Raw genomic sequence first — 20,590 nt, 5'->3', positions numbered from 1 at the left:
CTACGGCGACAGACGCTCACCGATGGCCCGACTTTGGTCGACGGCTGACCGTTGGCTTGGTGTGTCAGGGCCTTAACAATGTCAGGGTAAGCCATTTAGAGTAAAGCAGAGTAAGGTGGGCCATTCCTGCATTTAGTAGGATTATCTGAGAATCCTGCCTACACTGAGGAGTTTCGATCTGCAGTGGAAAATGAAATGGACAAAACCAGTCAGGACCAAACTGAGGTGAGGTGAGTCGAGCTAAACCATATAGTGAAAATGCGGCATCAGTTATAGATCAGTATTCCAGACACGGTATCATCTACCTAACTCTACTTGTACATGTGGTCAACCTATGAACCCATTCAACCTCTGCACTTCCCATCAGCCAACTTTATGTAGCTACTACTCACGGGTCATCCATGAAGTCGTAGATTTCCCTCATGGCTACACCTCCCACATTGACAAAGAAGACCAGGCGGAGCAGCACCAGGTAGTGTTCAGGAGGCATCCACAACACAAACTTCAGGTAGAAGGTGTTCAGCTCCGCCAGGAGAAACTAAGACGGTACAAGATAGGATAACACAGGTCTTAGTGTAGGTGCAATGAGAATATCATAATACATTTGTAGGCGGTTAATCATCATGTTTTGATATATTAATAAATCTGAATAATATTAAAGTGAGAAAATGACTGTTACTGACATAGGTTCATTAACTGCTCACTTTTCTAAATATTTTTTAGTTCAAAAAATAAAAAAAGCAGAATCTATGAAGCTACAGAGCTTCAGAAAGAATAAAGTGATGTTTTTAAGCCTATACTGTATACCTTACATAAGTGTATTACATAACCAACAATCAAAAATGTAATCACATTACAATGACAAATGTAGAAAAATATTTAGGTTAACATTTAGCTTAAGTAGCGTGGACTGACTCTTGGTCATGTACAGTATGTTGAGGACGTCTTTCATGACCATACATGTTCACTATCTTCACTGTATTGTCATCTCCTTCTTGGTTGCCATTATTATTTCCCATTTTTCGTATAAATAAAAAAGAGGTTATTTCTCACCATAAAGATGATGCCTAACACAGCAAGCCAGCGACGAAGGTTTGAAGCAGGCTTCCACTCGAACTTCACCCAACTGTACGGTGTGAACTGGAATGCTATCCGCTTTATCTTCCCCCTGAGAGAGGACACAGCAGAGACACAGTTGGAAATAAATAAAGGTACATTTCTAACACAGCAATGTTGGTGCATGTGTAATTAAAGGGGGCAATACCAGCCCATTAATGCACACTATTTCAGAAGTCGAAGAATTTTTTTTTTATATAATAATTGTGGAGAAGTTACAGAAATATACTTTTAAAATCAGTATAATTTGTTTAAATGCCATGGTTGGATTCTATAAGAGCAGGGCTTTGATCATGGGTCAATCACACTTTTGAATATACCATATCTTGCTTTAGAAAGGCAGCTGTTGTCAATGTTTACTGCAGCAGGTGTGAAGTCGTACTTGTATGTAGGAATGTTCCACAGGCCCTGCCACTGGTAGGGCTTCATTGACAACCAGGCCAGGGTCTTCATGCCACAATAGATCCCCAGACCGTTACACACCAACACATCCATGATCCACTAGAGAAAGATAAGCAAAACAAATTTATCAAAGAATAAAGAAAAAATACACAGTGATATTCCTACACAACTGTGATCCACCTACACAAGATAGACCTTTTCTTAGGACTTTGTGGGCACGTACAGATCTCCCTGACTCTCACATTAGCTTTGTTGCAACCTAGGAAGGAAAACTCACACTTGACATAATATTTGTCAGACAGAATGAAACGAGAACATCAGTGTGTGTGCCAGGCCTTGTTTTTAATGTAAATCCTTTCTCTTCAGAATTGTGTCTCCCTCTTAAAATCACACATACAGTAGACATTCAGGCTCTATTATGTATAAACTTGTACTGTTATTCATATTTACTTTAAAAAAGCAGTTGTTTGTGCAATAACTTTAGTAACTGCCCTTAGGTCCTAGTGATGCAATCTACTTAATATGTTTTTATAGTCAACAATATCTGTCTGTTTACATTCTGTTATGTTGCTCTATTACTTCCTAATGGTGTTTATATGACTTTCCCTGCTATCACTTGTGTTGCTTAGACCACCTTGTTTCCCGGGGGCATGACATTAAGTTCTTATCATACAAACAAATAACAACTTAACTGCTACCATAAAGCTTAATAACAAGGAGGGAGCAAGCACAAGGATATTGAAAAATCACAATGCCTCCTCAACTGTTGATGCAAGACAACGCTCCACGCTGGGTGCGGTTACACGATGGCTTCTCATTCAGAATGAAATAAATCTGAATGAAATCATTCGGAATTAAAGTTTTTCCAAGTAGTTTACATGAGAAATATTCATCCCGAATGAGGGTTTACACAGGAGATCAGTTTAATCGCCTGTATTTGGGTCCGAGCAAAGTTTGGGGCAGGGAAGGTTTCTGATTGGATAGGGGGCGGGGCGAATGTTACGTGTTTACGTTTACCGGAAGAAAACACTGTAGTCCTCGTTCCGGATAACAAGATGCTTGACGACGCCGTTCTTAGTGCCTTTTTCGGGTTTGTTTTGCTTATATTCTTGAAGCAGCAGTACGACAACAACCTTGTTCTGCTAATGCTTCGTCTGTTGAGGAGGAGAAGGGAGGTAGAAGGTCGAAGAAGGGAGATAGAAGACCGTGCTGTGGCGAATGGAAACCGGTGAGTGCAACAAGTCCGACTGCTCTATCTCAGCCCGTTGCTGCATACCAGTCATCGCGCCAGAAGGCCAAGGAAACGAGCATGAGCAGAAAGAGCAGAATGAACTTAAAGAAGAATGAGTGTATACAAGTACAAGAAATTCTTTCATTCGAAATTAGAAACAGAACATTCCAGCCCCTTACATCGGAATGAATTTTCAAGCACATTTTCATTTTCATTCCAAATTAGGTGTTTACAAGATCTTTTTTTTATAGGAATGAACTTTCACTCCTATTAAAAGGGAATTAAACTGTCCATGTAAACCCACTCATTGTGCTTTCACCAGTCACTGCAGAGCAGCAGCTCAGACGTACAGTGACCTTTGCAAACTTGAGTAAATTCAGCACATGGTGAGAAGTTTACCGATCTGTCCTGCTGAATGACTCGTGAGAAAACAAGACTGAGTTGCAGACTTATTGGAAAAATGTCCAAATGCAACCCAGCCTTATGAGGTCTGCAACTGCTCAGCAATATAATTCTTCACAATAATTTAACTATTTATACTATTTAATTATTATATAACCATTATATTAGTGGTATAAAACGGTCTTAAAATGACAATAGCATCATTTATCACAATTATTTCTGGGACAACAAATCATCCACCTAAAGTAGGTGGTCTATGCAGTCATGTTTTTTCTGTTGTTGATGTTTATGTATACAGTTATCCTACATTTTGAATAAGTCTGTACACAGCTGCAGGTCAAGTCTCTTCTCACGGTGACTCACAAGAATCTCCATCTTATATGGACACATTCAAACAAACACACCTTCAGTCATACCGATGTTTGTTCATTGCAGTATATTCATGTTAACACCTGTTGATTCTTCGGTAAGCAAAGGAGAAGTAATATTTGTACGTACATGGTCCCACCAGCACTCGGAGAAGTTAGGTAACTGGTGCTCCAGGCTGTATTCCAGGAACTCAAACATGACACTGATTATCATACACATCCACCAGTCCCGAATCATCAGAGTCTGAGGAAGAGAAGAGAGCAAATTGGGACGGTGAGTAGGAGGAGGTAAGTGACGTGGAGTGGGAGGGGGTCAGCAAGATACCACAGAAAGAAAGGAAACATTCGTCATTGCTGCAAATGCAACAGAGCACACCGGTGCTGTCGGTCTGTTTCACACAACAGCAAGCTGGTTGTCAGTCTGTTACAGAAAAGACTGGTCGAGTTTACAGAACAGATTTTTGACATGGTGATCAGCCAATAAATTACAGGTTATATCCTGATATATTAATAATATATGAGTTGGTGTTAAATGATTCAGGTGCTTGCGTCTTAGTGAGTCAGATATTTGCAGTCCCCCTCCAGACACATTTTAGATTATGCACTTGTACTATTACTTTGTTTAGGGTGTTTTTCCACATAGTAGATCTTCTCCTTCTCCCTCAATGAGAAATTCTGGATCTGGCCTCTGCCTCACCCACCTTCGCTGCTTGCAGAGAGTTTGCTCATTAAGATGGCCAACATTAGTGTTAGAGTAAACATCTGAGAGATTCAGCTACACGTTTGACCCCAGTCAGACCCAGACTCACATGAGGAGTCTGTTGTGCACCAAACTCAGCGACTAGCAGACATATCAGAATGGTGAGTGTATTTAGCATCTTTTATTTATGTTGTTTGTGAGCTTGTTAGCTTGTAGGCTAACTGGCAGCAGCTGACCAAATGTTAATGGTTGTGAAACATACAGTTATATCTGCTAAGATGTTACAGGGCATTCACATTGGTTTGGTTTACATCCAAAAACTGCACAGTCTATCACATTTGCTGTCAAAACTTTCATTATGCTAATGCTAAGTGCGCTCTCTGCACTGACTGTCTGCTTGGCGCTGGAGATTTTGAGTTTCTCTGCTCCTGTTGTGTCCAGTAACAGCACACTGCATACGTACCTTGATATACCATCCCAGAAAGTGAGCTGGAACAAAGCCATCCATCTTGTCCTGCAGAGACAAACCAATGTGTTACTTTCAACAAGTACTCTTCACGAGAAGCTTTTTTCCCCAAAGCATTTTCCACTACTTTCTGACATTTAATGGGCTGAACAATTCAGTGATGCATTAGTTGCAGCCCTACTCTTAACTTCCACTCTCTATATTCTAATAAAGTCCCACAAATAGTTCACATTGGTACCAACCAGAAATGAGAACAGTGAGTACTGGGTCACTGAACAGGACAAAACTTGGCTGGGCATCATAACGCACAGAAATAAAATACGTCCAAAAGCAGTTCTCCGCTGTTTTATTTTTTTCACACACCACAGTTCAACCACATAGCATTTATATTCAAATCTTTCTGCCTCGCACATTTTAGTTTTTTGCTTTTTTACATACAATTCCAAAATGGTCTCCAACTCTGTTTTGTTTTTTCTAAATATGTGGTCGTAACTTGACATTTTTAAAGGTTATTCACAAAGGTTAGCTGTAATTTAGGAAAGGATGCGGTGAGCTTGACCAACTCCCTGAGACTGAATTCAGGCCAACAGTGGAGATGGGGTCTGGGTCATCGTGGCAACAGCAGCAGCAGACTGCCTCCCCGGGGGGGGAAGAAGGCCTGATTCTACTGACGGGCTATAATCTGCACCAGACACAAGCCTCTGGGGCCAGTCAGCACACAGCCACACTAACTGTGTGTGTGCGCGTTTGTGTATGAGAGAAAGCAAAGGAGAAAGAGACAGGAGGGAGAATGAGTGTGTGAATGTATGAGAGAAAGAAACAGACTCGTTCTCACTATTTAAGAATTGGGTCATTTCCTTATTAGTAGTAATTGAGGGCAAAGAGTACCACAATATAAATAACAGCACCAAGTCAGAAATTTCACTTCTTCGAAGGAGGCTTGTTATGTGCCAGAAGTTTTCAGTTTAACACACTGAGCATGAACGGTACTGCATATTCAAAATATGTTTAAAACAATAAAATGCCACGTCCACAAAGACACATGTTCATGAGTCACCTTTTATCACTGATAAAAACAGGTGATAAATAGTCTTACCCAGATGTTGTGGAAGGGGTCGCTGACATTGCCTGGGTCATAAATGAGGCAGTTTCCTCCATAGTCGCGCTCAGGGAGCGGCACCCCGAGTTTGGGGTCAATGTACTTCATGAACTGTCGTCCATCATGCACCGTCTGGATAACATGGGTTTAGAGGAAAAGTACAGAAACTATTAGCGCTTGTTCTCTCTGAAAAGGAGCTTCTCTTGTGACATCGAGCCACACTGAGACTGAATGGTGAATGCTGCAATGTGACTTTTCACCTATGACTGTTACATAAAGGAATATGGAAATGTTTCCAAGTAAAAAGATGCTGCTGTTAATCATATTGTCAGGAGTTCAAAACAACCTTCATAACAATTTCTACCAAAAAAGCAAAAATGATTCTAGCTGTTTCCGTGCAGCACTACAAAGAACACTAACACACTTCCTTTTTTGCTTCGATGAATTGTGGAATTAATGGAGGATTTCACCAATCTACAATTTAATATTTCCTTGCTCGAGAAAAAAAAGTAGATGGCTTAAGTATTAAAACTTCTTTAACAGTATTTAAGCCTGATTACGATTCAGTTTGCCAGCTGTAAAGTATTGCTGTTTGAAAGGGTCTGGCTCGGTGACATTTTAATCAAACTGGGAGAGCACAAAGAGGCTTCCAGGATTCCAGATGTGGGAGGATCGCAGCAGAAAAAGTGGCAAAGATTGGAACAGATAATCTTATATTTTGGCCAGTGTTAAGCCCTGGTTTTAAGATGTCTTAATGTACTCCACTACATGTTTTTTCAGAGTGTAGTTACTTTGCTTTGGTTTGAGAACACAAATCTACAATTTAAACCAACTAAACGTTAGTTGGGAAGATTTCATTGGTCGCTTAGACACAGTAAGTGTCCACGCTCAGCACTCAGACAGGAGTCAGGTTAATTTCCAGGGCTGGTATCTGCAGTTATTCCACAGGCCAGTTAATAACATGTCGGGCAGGAAATCCAAAGTGTGGGATCATTTTGAGAAGGTGAAGGACGAACCCAAGGTGATATGTAAACTCATCTTCATTGGTCGACTACAAACATGACGTATCATCTGAAACATGGAAGTAGCTACATGCCCATTAGCCCACAGCGTCATTAACAGGCGGCTCGCTCAGTGTGTGACGTGCACTTGTAGATAAAATATAGGCCTATATTAATGAAGGTTCATTAGTACGGTTTTGTATTTCTCTGTAATGTAGCACAGTGTTAACAATGTTACTGATACTATTCTTTCTCACACCTTCAACTCAAACCACTGTGTTGCCCCGCCCAAAATCTATCATTTAATAGTTGAATTAATAGCATAAGCATGCGGGCATCTAGTCGACTAATGGCCCTAAATGACGACTATAGGGCGACCAGGAAAATTCTTAGTCAGGCGCAGCCCTAATCTGAATGTCCACAAAATTCAGTTTTGCCAGAGAAGCACTTCTGCTGTACATACTTTATATGTGTATGTACAGCATATGGTTATTCTTTCAGCAATGAATGTTTTAATGTGAGTGTTTCAGTCTATCAATGCATCAGTATCATCAGCACACCAACCTGGAACAGGATGAAGATGAGAAACAGTTCGTAGACGACAGTGACACAAAGCCAGAACCGCCAGTAAGCTACAGAGAAGGAGAGAAAGTGATGGTGAGAGTTGTAGTTACTTTCAAAGAAAAACAAAAATACAACATGTTGGGTGGCATCTGGGAATTAAAACAACTTCAGTTTAGTTCCTCTGATGTTTAAAGGGGGCAGGTTAAAGATTGTGATTGCGAACAGAATCTAAGTGATGCTTTGTTTTGTATTGAGTATCATTATATCTCTCTCAGTCACACAGACCTCGCTGACAATCATAACTATGAATTTACAATGTTATATCCTGATATCTCCTTTGTTTCTGCCCTGATTTTGACACCTACCCTTTTCACCAATGCTCTTGATATCCACACCAACACGCAATGAACAAATTGATAATGTGTCTTTTCATGAAAGACATCTTCCCTGAACACATGACTGGACACAATGAGCTGCTCCGGATGCGAGTATTAGTGCAAAATCAAATCACGATGGTAAGATGTGGTGACTTAAATCATCTGGAATTTCACAACACATCAATCATAGTGTTTTTCTGTTACCAGGGACACAGCAAAAGTCAGTAGAAATTGAGTACTACAGTCAAAAGGGTTGCCACAGATAATCTGGCCTCTGTTTAAGTTGTGTTTCATTGATAGATTTTTTTAAGTCACATGAAAGGACAAAAAATGGATGTGGTAGAAGTTGAACACTTTCACAGCAGCACCTTGTAATATATGAGTCACAAAAGGATTAACTTCAACGGTCACTGTTATAGTAATTCCTCGTGAACTGATGTGTGTAAGCTCAGTTTGCTGCGACACTCCCAGCTGGTGATCCAGCGGGAGTTGCAGGTTGTAAATCCTAAAGTCCCCCTGGATCTTTTCCCAGGATACAAACCTGTGGAGTTTCAAAAAAACTACAACAAGGTGAACAACAACTGAACCCACTTGGCTGGCTCAACAAGTCAGGGAGTGTGACGCAGCCACTCAACAACAAATGAACCCTTGTCTTTCAATCCACAAAAGGAGGGGGCAAGAAGGCACGAGTAATGCAATAACAGCAGCCCAAATTCTTGTCTGGCCACTTCACGCCTCCGCCAACAACCGCCAACATTCAATGTGCATCCCCAACTGACCTCCACACCCTGTTGCCTTCCTTCCTTCCTTCCTTTCCCTATGGAGTTAGTGAGAAACATGTTGTGTAAGGGAGAAGATGAGTGTCCTGCATAAATGACCTGGTTCAAAGCCTAAATAGCAAACTACTTCTACGAACTGCACTGTTAAAATAGACGCATCCCTTTAGAGTGTGCAGCAGATTTTTAAAAAGAGGTGCAGCATCACAGTTAATACACTCAGCGACACCAAACAAGGTTCAACATACGATATATCTTCGCCCCCACCACTGGTGAAAACTGTTAATACAAAGCTGACACACTCGTCAAAAACAACAGCAGTAACTTGAGTAATGAAAACACACAACAGGATGCAGACTCATATCAACTTTTAACAAAGAGATCTAAATGCTACATTGCTTATGCTGCATTCAGGGACCATACAGTTAGACTTGTGGCCCCTTTTCCAAGATGTCCAACTAGCTGAAAGCTCTTTAATCTAAGCCCCGCTGTTGCTGTCCTACAGTTTGAATACTGGTACATCAAAGCAGAAGTGGAAACAAACACCTGCATCAGAGGTGTCCGGTTACACTCTTCAGTTACTAGATACCTGCCAGCCTAACACAATCAAGAATGCAATGTGGCCATGGTATAATGCCATGTAGGCTAATGCCAGCTATCTTTACCGGTGGGTGTCAAGTTACTGCATTAATGTAAATTTGCCTCAGTGGTGGGTCATGAATAAATGAAAATGGTCGCAGTCTTGCTGAGATAAAACCATAAGGGGCACAAATGTCCCTTTTTCTGCATCTAAACAGCAGCTCACTGACCTGTGGGAGACGTTTATGTGTTAAGCTGAGCTGAAAATGCCCCATTAAAGGGCGTGCATTAATACCATGTTTAAAATATTGACTATGCATTATTGTAACATCTACCCAGTGTGGACTTGTTTGTTGGTGTTCTCAATGGGATTTACTTGGACCTAACCCATGCCAGGAAAACACCCCACCCCCTTCATTTACCCAGATGCCTCCTTTACTTTGACAATTAAATTTAGCAAGCCATTGTGTGTATTGATTCCCAGCACTCAGAGCTTCTTTGTTTCATATTAGAGGCCAACATGAGATTCTCAAATGTTGCTATTGATTGAATTAGTGGAAACTGCTCTCAGGTACTCTTACCTCTCTGCACAGGGATGCAATGGAGACATAATAAGTTAATAATGCGCCATCAAAAAAAATCAGACTCAACACCTGGGCTCCTCCTGATAACAGCGCGCTATATTAACAGAGCAAAGTTCCTGTCAATTACTGTAATGGCAGATATATATTGCTCTTTAATGCTCATGAGGTTGTTCATACTCTACTCTTAAAAGTTATTCTCTACCAGGGCAAAACATGGCATATCCTGGTTATGCTTCAGGGAGGTACCCACTCAAATTATTTGAAATATAACCTACTCTTTAACATAACAGGAGACAGATGGCGTGAAGAAGATGAAATACAGCCACAAGTATGCCACTCTTACCTGGATGCGGTCTGGTAAAGGGTCCATCTTTGGCTTGTGTCACTCCAAAACAGAGGAACACCAGGATGCTGGCCACAATCCCCCTACAGTTAGGACCACAAGTAGAAACACAGAAAAATGCAATTTAAATTTCTGATATATTATAAATGAATCTGGCAGCTGATATATGTGTTGCAGCCTCAAGCCTCGTGGCTATTACTCCAGTAGCAGAGTGGAACTGAACATATTTACGCTGACAGTGAAAGCGGAGATGTTTGATTTGATCACTTACTCCGGCAGATAGAGGTAGTCTGTGTGAATGTGGAAGTTATTCAGTCTCAAAACACTAGCTTTAAATTGGTAACACTGAATTTGGGGAAAAAAATAACATCAGCGTTCTATAGTTTGAATGTCAATCAATCAATCAATTTTATTTATAAAGCCCAATATCACAATTTGCCTCACAGGGCTTTACAGCATACAACATCCCTCTGTCCTGTGAATGTGAATGTCAAAGTGTTGTCTGTGTACTGGAGTATCTTATTAACACGGCAGAAATTATGTGCTAGTTTAACATCTGAATCATTAAACTCCATGATGCCATGCCTTCAGATGAAACTTGCACTGTATAAGTGGTAGTGTTGCATGGTATACTGGTACCAATGGTAGACCGCGGTACTAAAACTCTACGGTACATATGATACCATAATGTTGGAGTACCGTAGTACTACGGTATCTCATGGCACCACTACTGTGGGATAAGTTCAAAGTCCAATCACAAGAGGGTGAGTGTCCATGCGCTGTCCAATAACAGCGCGTGCTGTCCACCTGGCGCTCGATATGCTGCTGCAGTGGTTTGTTTTCCAGTGACATTTCAGGTATTAGCTGAGCTAGTGAGTATCTTTAAGCAGTGAAAGTTATTGTTCATTTCTTTTTATTTGTAGGCAGTGATTTGTTTTCCACAGAGCTCTACGGTGCGAGCATTTTACTCGCATTTGCGACTAAAAATAGTTTTGTGCAAGCAAAAGAAATCATTCAGGAGCACGCTGTGCGAGTACAGATTTCAACCAGCAGCAGAAACGAAAGGCAAATCCTGCCAGTTGTGGGTTGAACGGGGGTCACAGACAGGAATATAGCGGAGGCTCCACCTGTCAAATACGGTGGCCATAGTGCTCCGCAGTGCAAGATAACGCGGCTTACCGGCGACTGAGAAGCCCCAGGTCCAATAATTTCCTCTTCTTGGCGTCATGACTACCCAGAAGTACCTGAACAGCCGAAATGTGGCGGCACACAGGTATGTGACGTGTCAGAGAAGAAACGAGCCGTTCACATTTCCCTCTTTGTAGCAGGTAACGGTCCACAAACCTCACCGTGATCAAGGGACTGTTCTTAACTTGTCAGGGGAGGAGGGTGGCTGGTTGATTTTTATTTTATTTATTTATTTCATTTTGATCCCCCCTATGTTAATCACTTATTCATGCTGTTTTTGAAGTATGAATAAGTCAATAAGTAATTCATTCCATTGAAATATCAGTGATGTATTATAGAAAAGTGATTTATCTTTTTATAAATGACAAAAGCACATCTGCCTCATTTTTGCTAATACTAATAAGTGGAAATTCAGCCATGACATGCTTGTTGGCAAGCTACTCAGAATGTGAATGCAAAACATGAGGATTCAATAATAACAGAGATTTAAGAGGCTTGTGGCTTCAAGGTTTCATTTTTTTTTTTCCCTCCAAAGTGTCCGTTTGATGTTGGAGCAGCTGATAACAGCACAGCCCTGAAATGACGGCCAGCTGTCTGTTCAAAGTGGGCTAAATTTAGTTGAAAAGTTTAAGTTTCGCACATTAGAGCATTTATTTTAAGGGAATTGTCTGAATGTCTTTTCAACATACAGCCAGATCTACAAAATCTGCTGAACAGATTTCTTGGCATAAGTGCTGAAAAAGAGAAATACATTACAGCAGGTTTAGAAGAGAGAGGCCAATGGAAGATTTTCTATAACCCAGATTCATACTTCTATATTTTTAGTGGTCTGAAAATAAATTCAAGCTGTTCATAAAATCTGTGATGTCAGTGGCCTAAAATAGGAAGGGACAGGAAGGGGAAAGTAATGCGGCATAATTTGATTTGGTGACCTGTTTCAGCTGACCATGGACAGTTACTCCCTTTCACAACTCCTCAAGAGATGAGGCCAATCTGAACCTGCTGCTATCAGGTTGTGTTGCCTTTAATCACTGCTGTGTTGAGATCTGAAAACCCTGAGACGTGGCGACTCCACTGCTCTGAGCCTACAAATGAACAGAGGAGGCTTAGCTAGACACACAATGAGATTGTGTGTGCCAACGAGGGTGGGAGCATGAGTGTGTGTGATTCGGTGATTGATTGTGTGTAGGCAGGAAAGTGAGTGTATGTGATTACTAGTATATGTCAAAGTGAGGGTAAATGTGTGTGAACTAGTGTTAGAGGATGAACATATCCTGCTGTGCATGAATGAGCACATGAGTGAGATTCAGTCTGAGTATGGGAACTCCTCTGCTAAGAAGAAGCTCTAGGGTCTTAATCCTGACGAGCCAGACTGCGCTGACTGCAGCAAATCCTGTTAAGAACATCACACAATCCCTCACACGCAGCAACATACACATAAACACAACCTCACTCTCTCTGTCACAGACACACACATCATTTATGCAGCTTTCTTGTGCTTAGCCTGCCTTGCACTATTTAAATTAAATGACTAACACATGCAGCCACTATTGCTGAAAAGCAAATTGAAGGATCTTTTTGAGTGGGCTTTTACAAGGTCAGTGCATTACATACATTAGATGGCGGTTGGTACGCCCCCAGTTTGGAGAAGCAGGCAAGAGTACTGACATGAAAGCTGACCCATGTATTATTGAGGAGGGGTCAGCAACAAAATGCATTTTAGCCACCTAAAAAAGTCCCACCTGAAAAGATTAATATCCACTAAAGTGTACACTACATTACATGAGATTACTTTGACAGCTTTACCTTGTCATCCGACAGCAATATCCAAAAAGGAACAGAAGCCATGATACTGTTCACTTCAAAGTCAGACTCCATTGACAAAAACAGTTATCAAAGCTCACTGAGCACAGGAGCTGCTGGTCTACTGCTGCCTCGATCAGTAAGTTTGTTTGTACTGTGTGACTTTGGTGTTAAAAAGGATTAGTGCAGATTCTCCTAAATTACACAATAACACAAACTAACTGATCAGGGCAGCGGTATACCGGCAGCTCCCATGTTCAATGAGCTAAAGTGACTGTTTTTCTCAATTGAGTCTGGTGGGTTTGATGAAAGGGAATGACATGCAGGGAAGGGCCACAGGCTGGAGTCGAACCCAGACCGCTGCGGCAACAGCCTTGTACATCGGGCACCTACTCTATCCACTAAGCCGCATTAGGCTTCAACTTTGAAGAATACTGACACATAAATTTGAGTCTGGAAACCTACTGGAGAGTTGAGGGAACAGAGAGAACCAGTAAGTTTAAAATAAAAGAGGAACCATCTAATTTAAAACAACCCTCATCTTTAGAATAAGAGCTTTCTTCACCATACCTACGCTGTTTTCTGGAGGCATAGACTACTCAGTATGGTCGCTACTAAGCCTGTCACTTTTTGGTATGACTGGGCACTAGAAAATGTAATGAACTGAGTTTGATATTTTCTCTGTGTTTAAAGAGTAAAGCACAACAGCCACTCTTCAAAACTTAATCTAATCACATGGTATGTGACATTCAGACTCTTCCTTATCATGGTCATAGGGCTATCATTTTTCAGTGAAAAGCTCCACATGGCATTGACAGAGGGCCAGCTGGGTTCAAGGTGAACGCCACTGAAGAAGGGAGTGATTCAATTTGAAGTTTGCACCTCACCCATGCTGCTGTGGCTGTGTGGGTTCATGCCAAATGGTGTTAAAGGTGAGATTAAAACTGTGGTGCTCATTGGCTTGTTCTGTTTATGTGACTTATTCATTGGGCTTTAAATGAGAGTGTGACATGACCCGCAAAAGATTGACAAACACACACAGTGCGTCCCACACAGAAGCAAATTATTTGAAATCAGACTAACAGAACACAACATAAAGACAACGTAATGGTGGATGTCTGGTTAAAAGGGGGCAGAGGTACAAATCAAAATATAAAACCAGTTAGAATAAACCTCAAATCAGTATTGATGCTGACTACAACAATTATTTCAAACTTCAGTCCAGTCAAAAGGCCTCAGTGGATTAAGTGGATATTCTTTGGGCAGCCTCCTGGTTCCTGCAGTGTTTTGGCTTTGAGGACTCTGAGGAAGTGACGCGCGTAGTCTACTGACCTCTTAGTATTGTAGGCCGTGTCCTGGGGGGTCTCTTCCAACAGCGTGACGTAGACCAGAGCACAGGTCAGGATAAATAGCACTGTCACAGTATGGGCTCGCCTGCAAAGAGAGGGGGAGAGAGTGAACGGAGAGAGGGATATTAATAACATTAGTCAAGAGGAAAATTCAATAAAAGCCACCAGAGGAAAGAAAAAAAAGCTGACAATATCTCAGGTCACCAAAGGAGAACGTTAAGCAATATAACCGCAGTGTAATTTGAGCTGTGAACACATTGGTGATCACTTAACAAAGTGTCTTAACAAAGTGTCTTAACAAAGCATTTAGACATCCTGGGTGTGGGCCAAAATATCTTTGTCTCCAATAATCAGTGTGAACATAGGAAGGGAGTGGAGACGAGATAAAACAGGTGAGTTCAAACAGATTTCTGTTGAGAAACCGGGTTACGTCAGCTGAACATAATTACAAAAGGGTGTGCAAAACAAAAAATACACAATGAGGTACACATTTTATGAGTCAGTCCAACATTTTATATCACTTCAGTGGAGGCACAGAAGTCAAAAACAGCTTTTGTGTCAATTTTCTGGTGACATGCCTGACTGCGGACTGTGGAGACCTCAGCAGGGAGCATCCGGTTTGTTAGATTTATAGCATTTGCATACCGTGGTCAACAAGTTGAACTTCATTCCCCATATAGGGAGCAAACCTCGGCCTTTGTCTTAAAACAGTTACAGGCTACAGAGGCTCAGATATACATTCATGCTATCTGTGGGATTCATCTTAACTCAGGGGGCAAAGTTTTATTTGTCCACTTACTGATATGAGCCACGGCAACACAAAATGGATTACCCCAGGAATTCTTAATTATAAAGAGGAAAGGATTAAGCCCTTGAATGATCTTTGGAAAAAATGACAAGGACATAACTGCATGATAATCTATATAAGAATGGCTGGAGCAATGGCAAAGTCAGGTCAAGGTTTAAAACTATACTTATCAGATTGATCAGAAGGCCACTGGAATCAGCCAATATTTACTGTAATCCACGCTGTCCCGAGGCAATACCTGAGGTCAGCATCAGGCCAGTCAAAGCATTTTTAAACGCTTGACCTATTGCCTATTCTGTGTTTGTTTGCTGATGGTACCCCAGCTGTTGAAAATACTCCATGGGGCTCAGTTAAAAACACTGACACCAAACAGCATTGTGAGCGTGTGACCTGCAAGTGAACTGTGACGCTCACTGTGAAGGGAATAAACAGCGGCCAGCAGCCAGTGTCAATTAACCTAATGATGTGACAATGTGTGCAACAATGAGTATTGTGAGCAGTGTCGCTTCAGGTAAAGACAATTACAAATTCAGCAATTTCACTTGCATTTCAGCAACATGTTGCACAACCCCTCTAAACCACTGCTAAACTTCAGTGTCCTTCACTACTATTTAGCACCTCGAGTACCAAACATCACTCAAAAGCCCTTTTTACACAGAGATTGCACTATAGGGCTGCTACAAAGTCCCTTCTTTATGCTGCCATTTACACAGAACCAAAGCCAGCATGCTGGCACTGTGCAATTAAAAGAGGCGTGAAGGGCATGATATGTAACACAACAGTGTCAGCCTCTAGCATGACATATAACATGAACATCAGCAGTGGTTTACTGTCCCCGTTATATGCTAGTTGATCTCGTCCTCTGCACCAAGGGTAAGGAACTCCTAGACCTTATTGTTTTCCCAATTTGCAGATATTTTTTGCCACTGTGCCTCCTCTTGGAGTTAGCTCCTAACTGCTATAAGCTGCTTTTTAAATCTCTCTGGGGTGGGCAGCACATGAAACACATCAAAAGGTCACACCTGTCTTGTCCACTGTCCCTTTCAGCTGGCTGTCCCTTTTACACTGACGTTGTTTCGGTGCTGTTACTACCTTAAAAGGCAAGACAACTCTGTACCTGCATTCCACAATTGTAATGATTGACACTGAGGTGACATAACGCTGCCTTAATGAGGCAGTGTAAAAGGGCTAAAGCTAGTGGCTGTTGCTAACTAAAGAGAACGTCTAGCAAGATAAGATAAGAGCCCAAATGATGACTGCTTTTATAAAAGCAGGTTAAGCACTAATATTTGAAAGTTAAGAAAAATCTACTGAGGCTATAAAGTTGTTTTCTAAGATGTAAAAACCTCAATTCTTCGATTCTAAATTGAAAACTGATTGCAATGAAGAGCAGGATTTGAGATTCTCCTTGTATTTTTCGCTACACTCCACCTACTTAAGCACATCTGAAGAAAAAAAAAAGACTTCAGTATTCAAATACTCAAGTTCTTAATTTGGACATCAGTATTCGCTCACCATATAGCGCAATCGCCACTCAACCTCCCACATGTGAACAACCACCACTCCACCTGGCCTGGTCTTGGCAAGCTGCTGGAAACATCGATAAGTCCAAATGTCCAGTGCTCTGATGAAGGTCAAATAGACCGAAAGCTCAACAATAAAGTGAAACACTGCATAGATGTCAGTGTGCAGAAATCTTTTTCTACCTGTTTAAAAAGGGTAAAATTGTATTTCATTGTAGACCTGTGTGCAGAGCCTCCCTACTCCGCTATCACCGTCTCTGTTTATCAGAGGACTACTGCTGCAGGAGTGTGAGCATGACATTCTTACATTTTACAGTAGCAAACTAAACCTGTCAGTGCTCTATTGTAGACAAAATATGCAATGATTGCAATGGCTTCTAAATTACCCAAAACACATCTCTCTGTCCTGCAATTTATTGTTACTTTTCAATGAACATAGCGGTATATAATGCCAATATCAATATGGTCACCAAAGCAGAACTGAAAGCATTGTGAATATTGGACTTGCATTCATCAGGTGGTTGAGCCTGGTAATATTTGGGGGCTATGTCTCTCAACTTGTTTAGGTGTTGTTCTGTCTCACAGCTTTTATACAATCAACACAGCAAGTGTAGTTTGTTTCTCTCCGCTCATTACACGAGTAAAGCCATGCATAAACACAAAACCATGTCCCTGAGCATGCTAAGTGACATTTGCCTCTCCAGAGATTTGATAATACACTCACGGAGTTGTTTCAGAGTGGATACGCTTTCCATGTTTACTGTCATTAAGGAAAATGTCAGCTGGTGCAACAGTGTGGCTCTTAATGTGTTTTTAATACTTTTGGGACAGCAATCAAGGTCAACGGCACAGAGGCATTTGCTGTATCAGACTGTAGCTACACTGATAATGGTCTCTTCTCCAGACTTGAAAAAAAAAAATAACACAACAAAACTTGTCTTAGTATTTAAGAATGAATAATATAGCAGTATTTTTAAAAAGCTAATTTTGTATTGAGATCCCTGCTGTCATCTGTCGAGCTAGAGAAGGTCGCCCCCTCTGCCAGCCCTTCGGCTCAGAGTCTGAGTCACGGAGTCGGCATGCCAGGTGTCATTAGCATTTTCTCCCTGTTCCACCTCCTTATCCAACCTGTTTGGCAGGAGACACAAGGGAGGGCCTGGCTTCTCTCTTGCTTAACAACCACAGAACCACAACACCACCGGGAGTGAAAAGACACAGCGGAAATACCAGCCCGGTGTAACTGAGAGGCGGCCTAACCTTAGAGCAACATTTCCCAATAAGACTAAGTTTGAACATTCACATAAAACAAGCTACGGGTTGAAGTGAGTCAAATGACTAATCAGAGCATACTCACAAATAGTCTAATGTTGTCCTGCAGGGTTGAAATAAGCTTGACAAATAGCTTGTGACTTACTGAGCTAAAAAAATGTGACTTAATTTAATGCAACAAGCTTTGGTTTCACAGCAGCCTCTCGTTTCCAAGACCTCAGTGTCTTATAAATCCCAGGTTCACCGGCCTCCTGACACTTAACATTAAATCCTCATATGAGTTCAATATTCTTGAGTGTTGTTAATAACCTAAGTCTTAAATACATTCAAAAATGACACTTTTCCCAAGACACTGTCAGCAGTCAAAAGGCACAAAGCGTTCTCAGAAGCCTCTGAAATGTGTGGGCAGCAATGCTATTTAGGGAAAAATCAAAAGTGGTGTGCAAGCACAAAATTTTATTTCATCAGGCTGACTTCTATATAAGGGTCTATCCAAGCTATTCCTCTTTTCTCAGAAAAAAAAACCACACTTCCCCCAACATTCAATCTGTGCTAATAAGGCAGGTTGCATGCCACATGGTTACCCTCCTTAACTACCAGAGGAAGCTGTCAGAATCCACAAACAATTCTTTGGTGTAACACTCGGGAGTCAGTGTCTCACATCCCAGCCCATGTCAGGTTTCATCTTAAATGTTTTCTTTCACCTGCCTGGTCGGACAAGTTCATCAGAAACCTACTTGCCCAACGTCAATTTTTACTTGCTCCTAAACATTTTTAATTTGTGGTTATCAAATAACAACGAACGCAAGAGACAGTGAGATGTTGTTGGCACTCAAGCAAGGTTATTTGGAAACTGGATGCGCCTTTAAAAAATGACCCCATTTTATCCACCTTTGCCCTCAAACTTGCAGTAAACTGTGTAATACATAGTTGGAGTTTCACCCACATCCTCTTCTGTTACCCAACTATTTCTAAGACAACAGAAATGCTCGCTTGCACTTCAGCTCAAAAACTTTGTCTTTAACTCCTGCAATGACGTCTCACTCCTTAGCCACTTCCAACATCATCTGCAAAGAAAATTGATGTGTTTCATTCTTTTTTTACCACTTACCCAATCAGGCAAGTGAGCTGCAAGATTTTCTAGCCCAATAAGGTTTTCTACTTACCCTGGACAATCGGACAATCCTTATTGTTGAGCTCCATTATAAGGATTCCTACAAAACAACCACCTTTATCACAATCACTTCCTCTGTTTCGTCTGCTTAACACACAGTTTCTTCACATTTAACCACAGTCTGCTCCTAGAAATTGTCCATCATGGGTGAATTTGAGGTAGTGGTTGGCCTTATTTCCGTTCTGAAAAGTATTAACTGCTGAATGTACATTTTTAACGGCTTATGACAGGAAGGAGGAAATCAGGTGCTGCACATTTGGTATGAAATGTGTTTTGCCGCTTTTAAATAAATGCAGTATTTGCCAATAAACATCCACGATGCTGTGTAATTCAACATGATCACAGGGTTCCAAGTTGACCACAAGGTAAACAGCCACATTCTTCATTATCAGCTCTTGATTATATCGGACTGGGAGTGTCGTCCAACCACTGTAAGGCCAAATTCCTAACAAGCAATCATATACATATATCACAAGTAGGACTAACCACAAATGGTTATTTTATGACTAAAACTAAGCTGACCTCACCCAAGATCATAATGTTTTGCAGTTTAATACAGCAAACCTGTAGTAACCCCTGCCGTCATGAGGGTCACGATGTTCAGAATAAGCTGAACAGTTTTATAGAAGTGTTGATTCAACTTTATGATCATTTTTGAGTCTGCAGTTTGCTGTGCTTTCCAATCACACTGCATAAACCAAGCTGTGTGTCTAGTATTTAGTGCACCTTAATTGATATACATGGGGAGGCCATACATTAGAAACCCCTTTACATACTGCAGGATGATGATCCACTTTAATAACCTGAACAGACAAAGTACCTTAGCATCTAAGTTCCTGTTAATGCTTTCAGTATCAGAATAACAGGAAACCTGGATGTCAAGGCCGTAACACAGTAATGAGACGTTCTCATTAAGGCTTCTCTTTGGGAGGACCAGTCTCCTGTGCTGTCAAAGGTATTGCATAGCTTAACAGATTCTTAGTGCCCCTTGCTCTACACACAAAGCAGGGATGACGCACACATACACAGACTCAGACTCCATATTCCTGTAGCGACAGGTTGAAGAGCCATGGTAGCTATACAATAAATAAGACTGCAAAGCAGAATGTCACTTTTTCAGACTAGCCTTGAGCCCACACACTGCAACACCTGCACCCTGCACATGTCACCATGCTTTGAGTATGTGTGTGTGTCAGTGGGTGCATGCAGAACTCACTCCTCCAGTTTACTGCATGGACAGTATATCTCTCTCGACTTCAAATCTGCCGTGGATCTCTTTCTGCTGAAGGTGCAGGCTGGGGTATTGGCTATTGGCTTGTCAACAACAAGCTCTGCGCTTGGATGTGCAATGTAAGCAACTGTAACAGCCTGGCAAACACTAGCAGAACACCTTCATAACTGACACCTTGTGGACCTTGGTGATTCATCTGCATGTTAATAATTTCCCCATAACAGATTTTAGCTTGAC

General features: G+C 41.3%; 1 protein-coding gene across 1 annotated transcript in view; it reads right to left on the bottom strand.

Moving 5' to 3' along the window:
- Positions 1-20,590, bottom strand: part of ptdss2 (phosphatidylserine synthase 2) — a 32,841-nt gene that overhangs the window by 10,829 nt on the left and 1,422 nt on the right. The window contains exons 3-11 of the mRNA XM_049573514.1: positions 14,332-14,433; positions 10,009-10,091; positions 7,350-7,417; positions 5,782-5,916; positions 4,683-4,733; positions 3,650-3,763; positions 1,499-1,617; positions 1,054-1,168; positions 393-538 (exon numbers count right to left, since the gene is read on the bottom strand). Of these exons, the coding sequence (XP_049429471.1) occupies positions 393-538; positions 1,054-1,168; positions 1,499-1,617; positions 3,650-3,763; positions 4,683-4,733; positions 5,782-5,916; positions 7,350-7,417; positions 10,009-10,091; positions 14,332-14,433 (933 nt within the window). The remainder of the gene's footprint in view (positions 1-392; positions 539-1,053; positions 1,169-1,498; positions 1,618-3,649; positions 3,764-4,682; positions 4,734-5,781; positions 5,917-7,349; positions 7,418-10,008; positions 10,092-14,331; positions 14,434-20,590) is intronic.

This window comes from Epinephelus fuscoguttatus, linkage group LG4, assembly GCF_011397635.1.
Source record: "Epinephelus fuscoguttatus linkage group LG4, E.fuscoguttatus.final_Chr_v1".
In the NCBI taxonomy this organism is placed as follows: Eukaryota; Metazoa; Chordata; class Actinopteri; order Perciformes; family Serranidae; genus Epinephelus; species Epinephelus fuscoguttatus.
The sequence above is the reverse complement of the archived record's forward strand: the minus strand, read 5'-3'. Positions and strand labels throughout refer to the sequence as shown.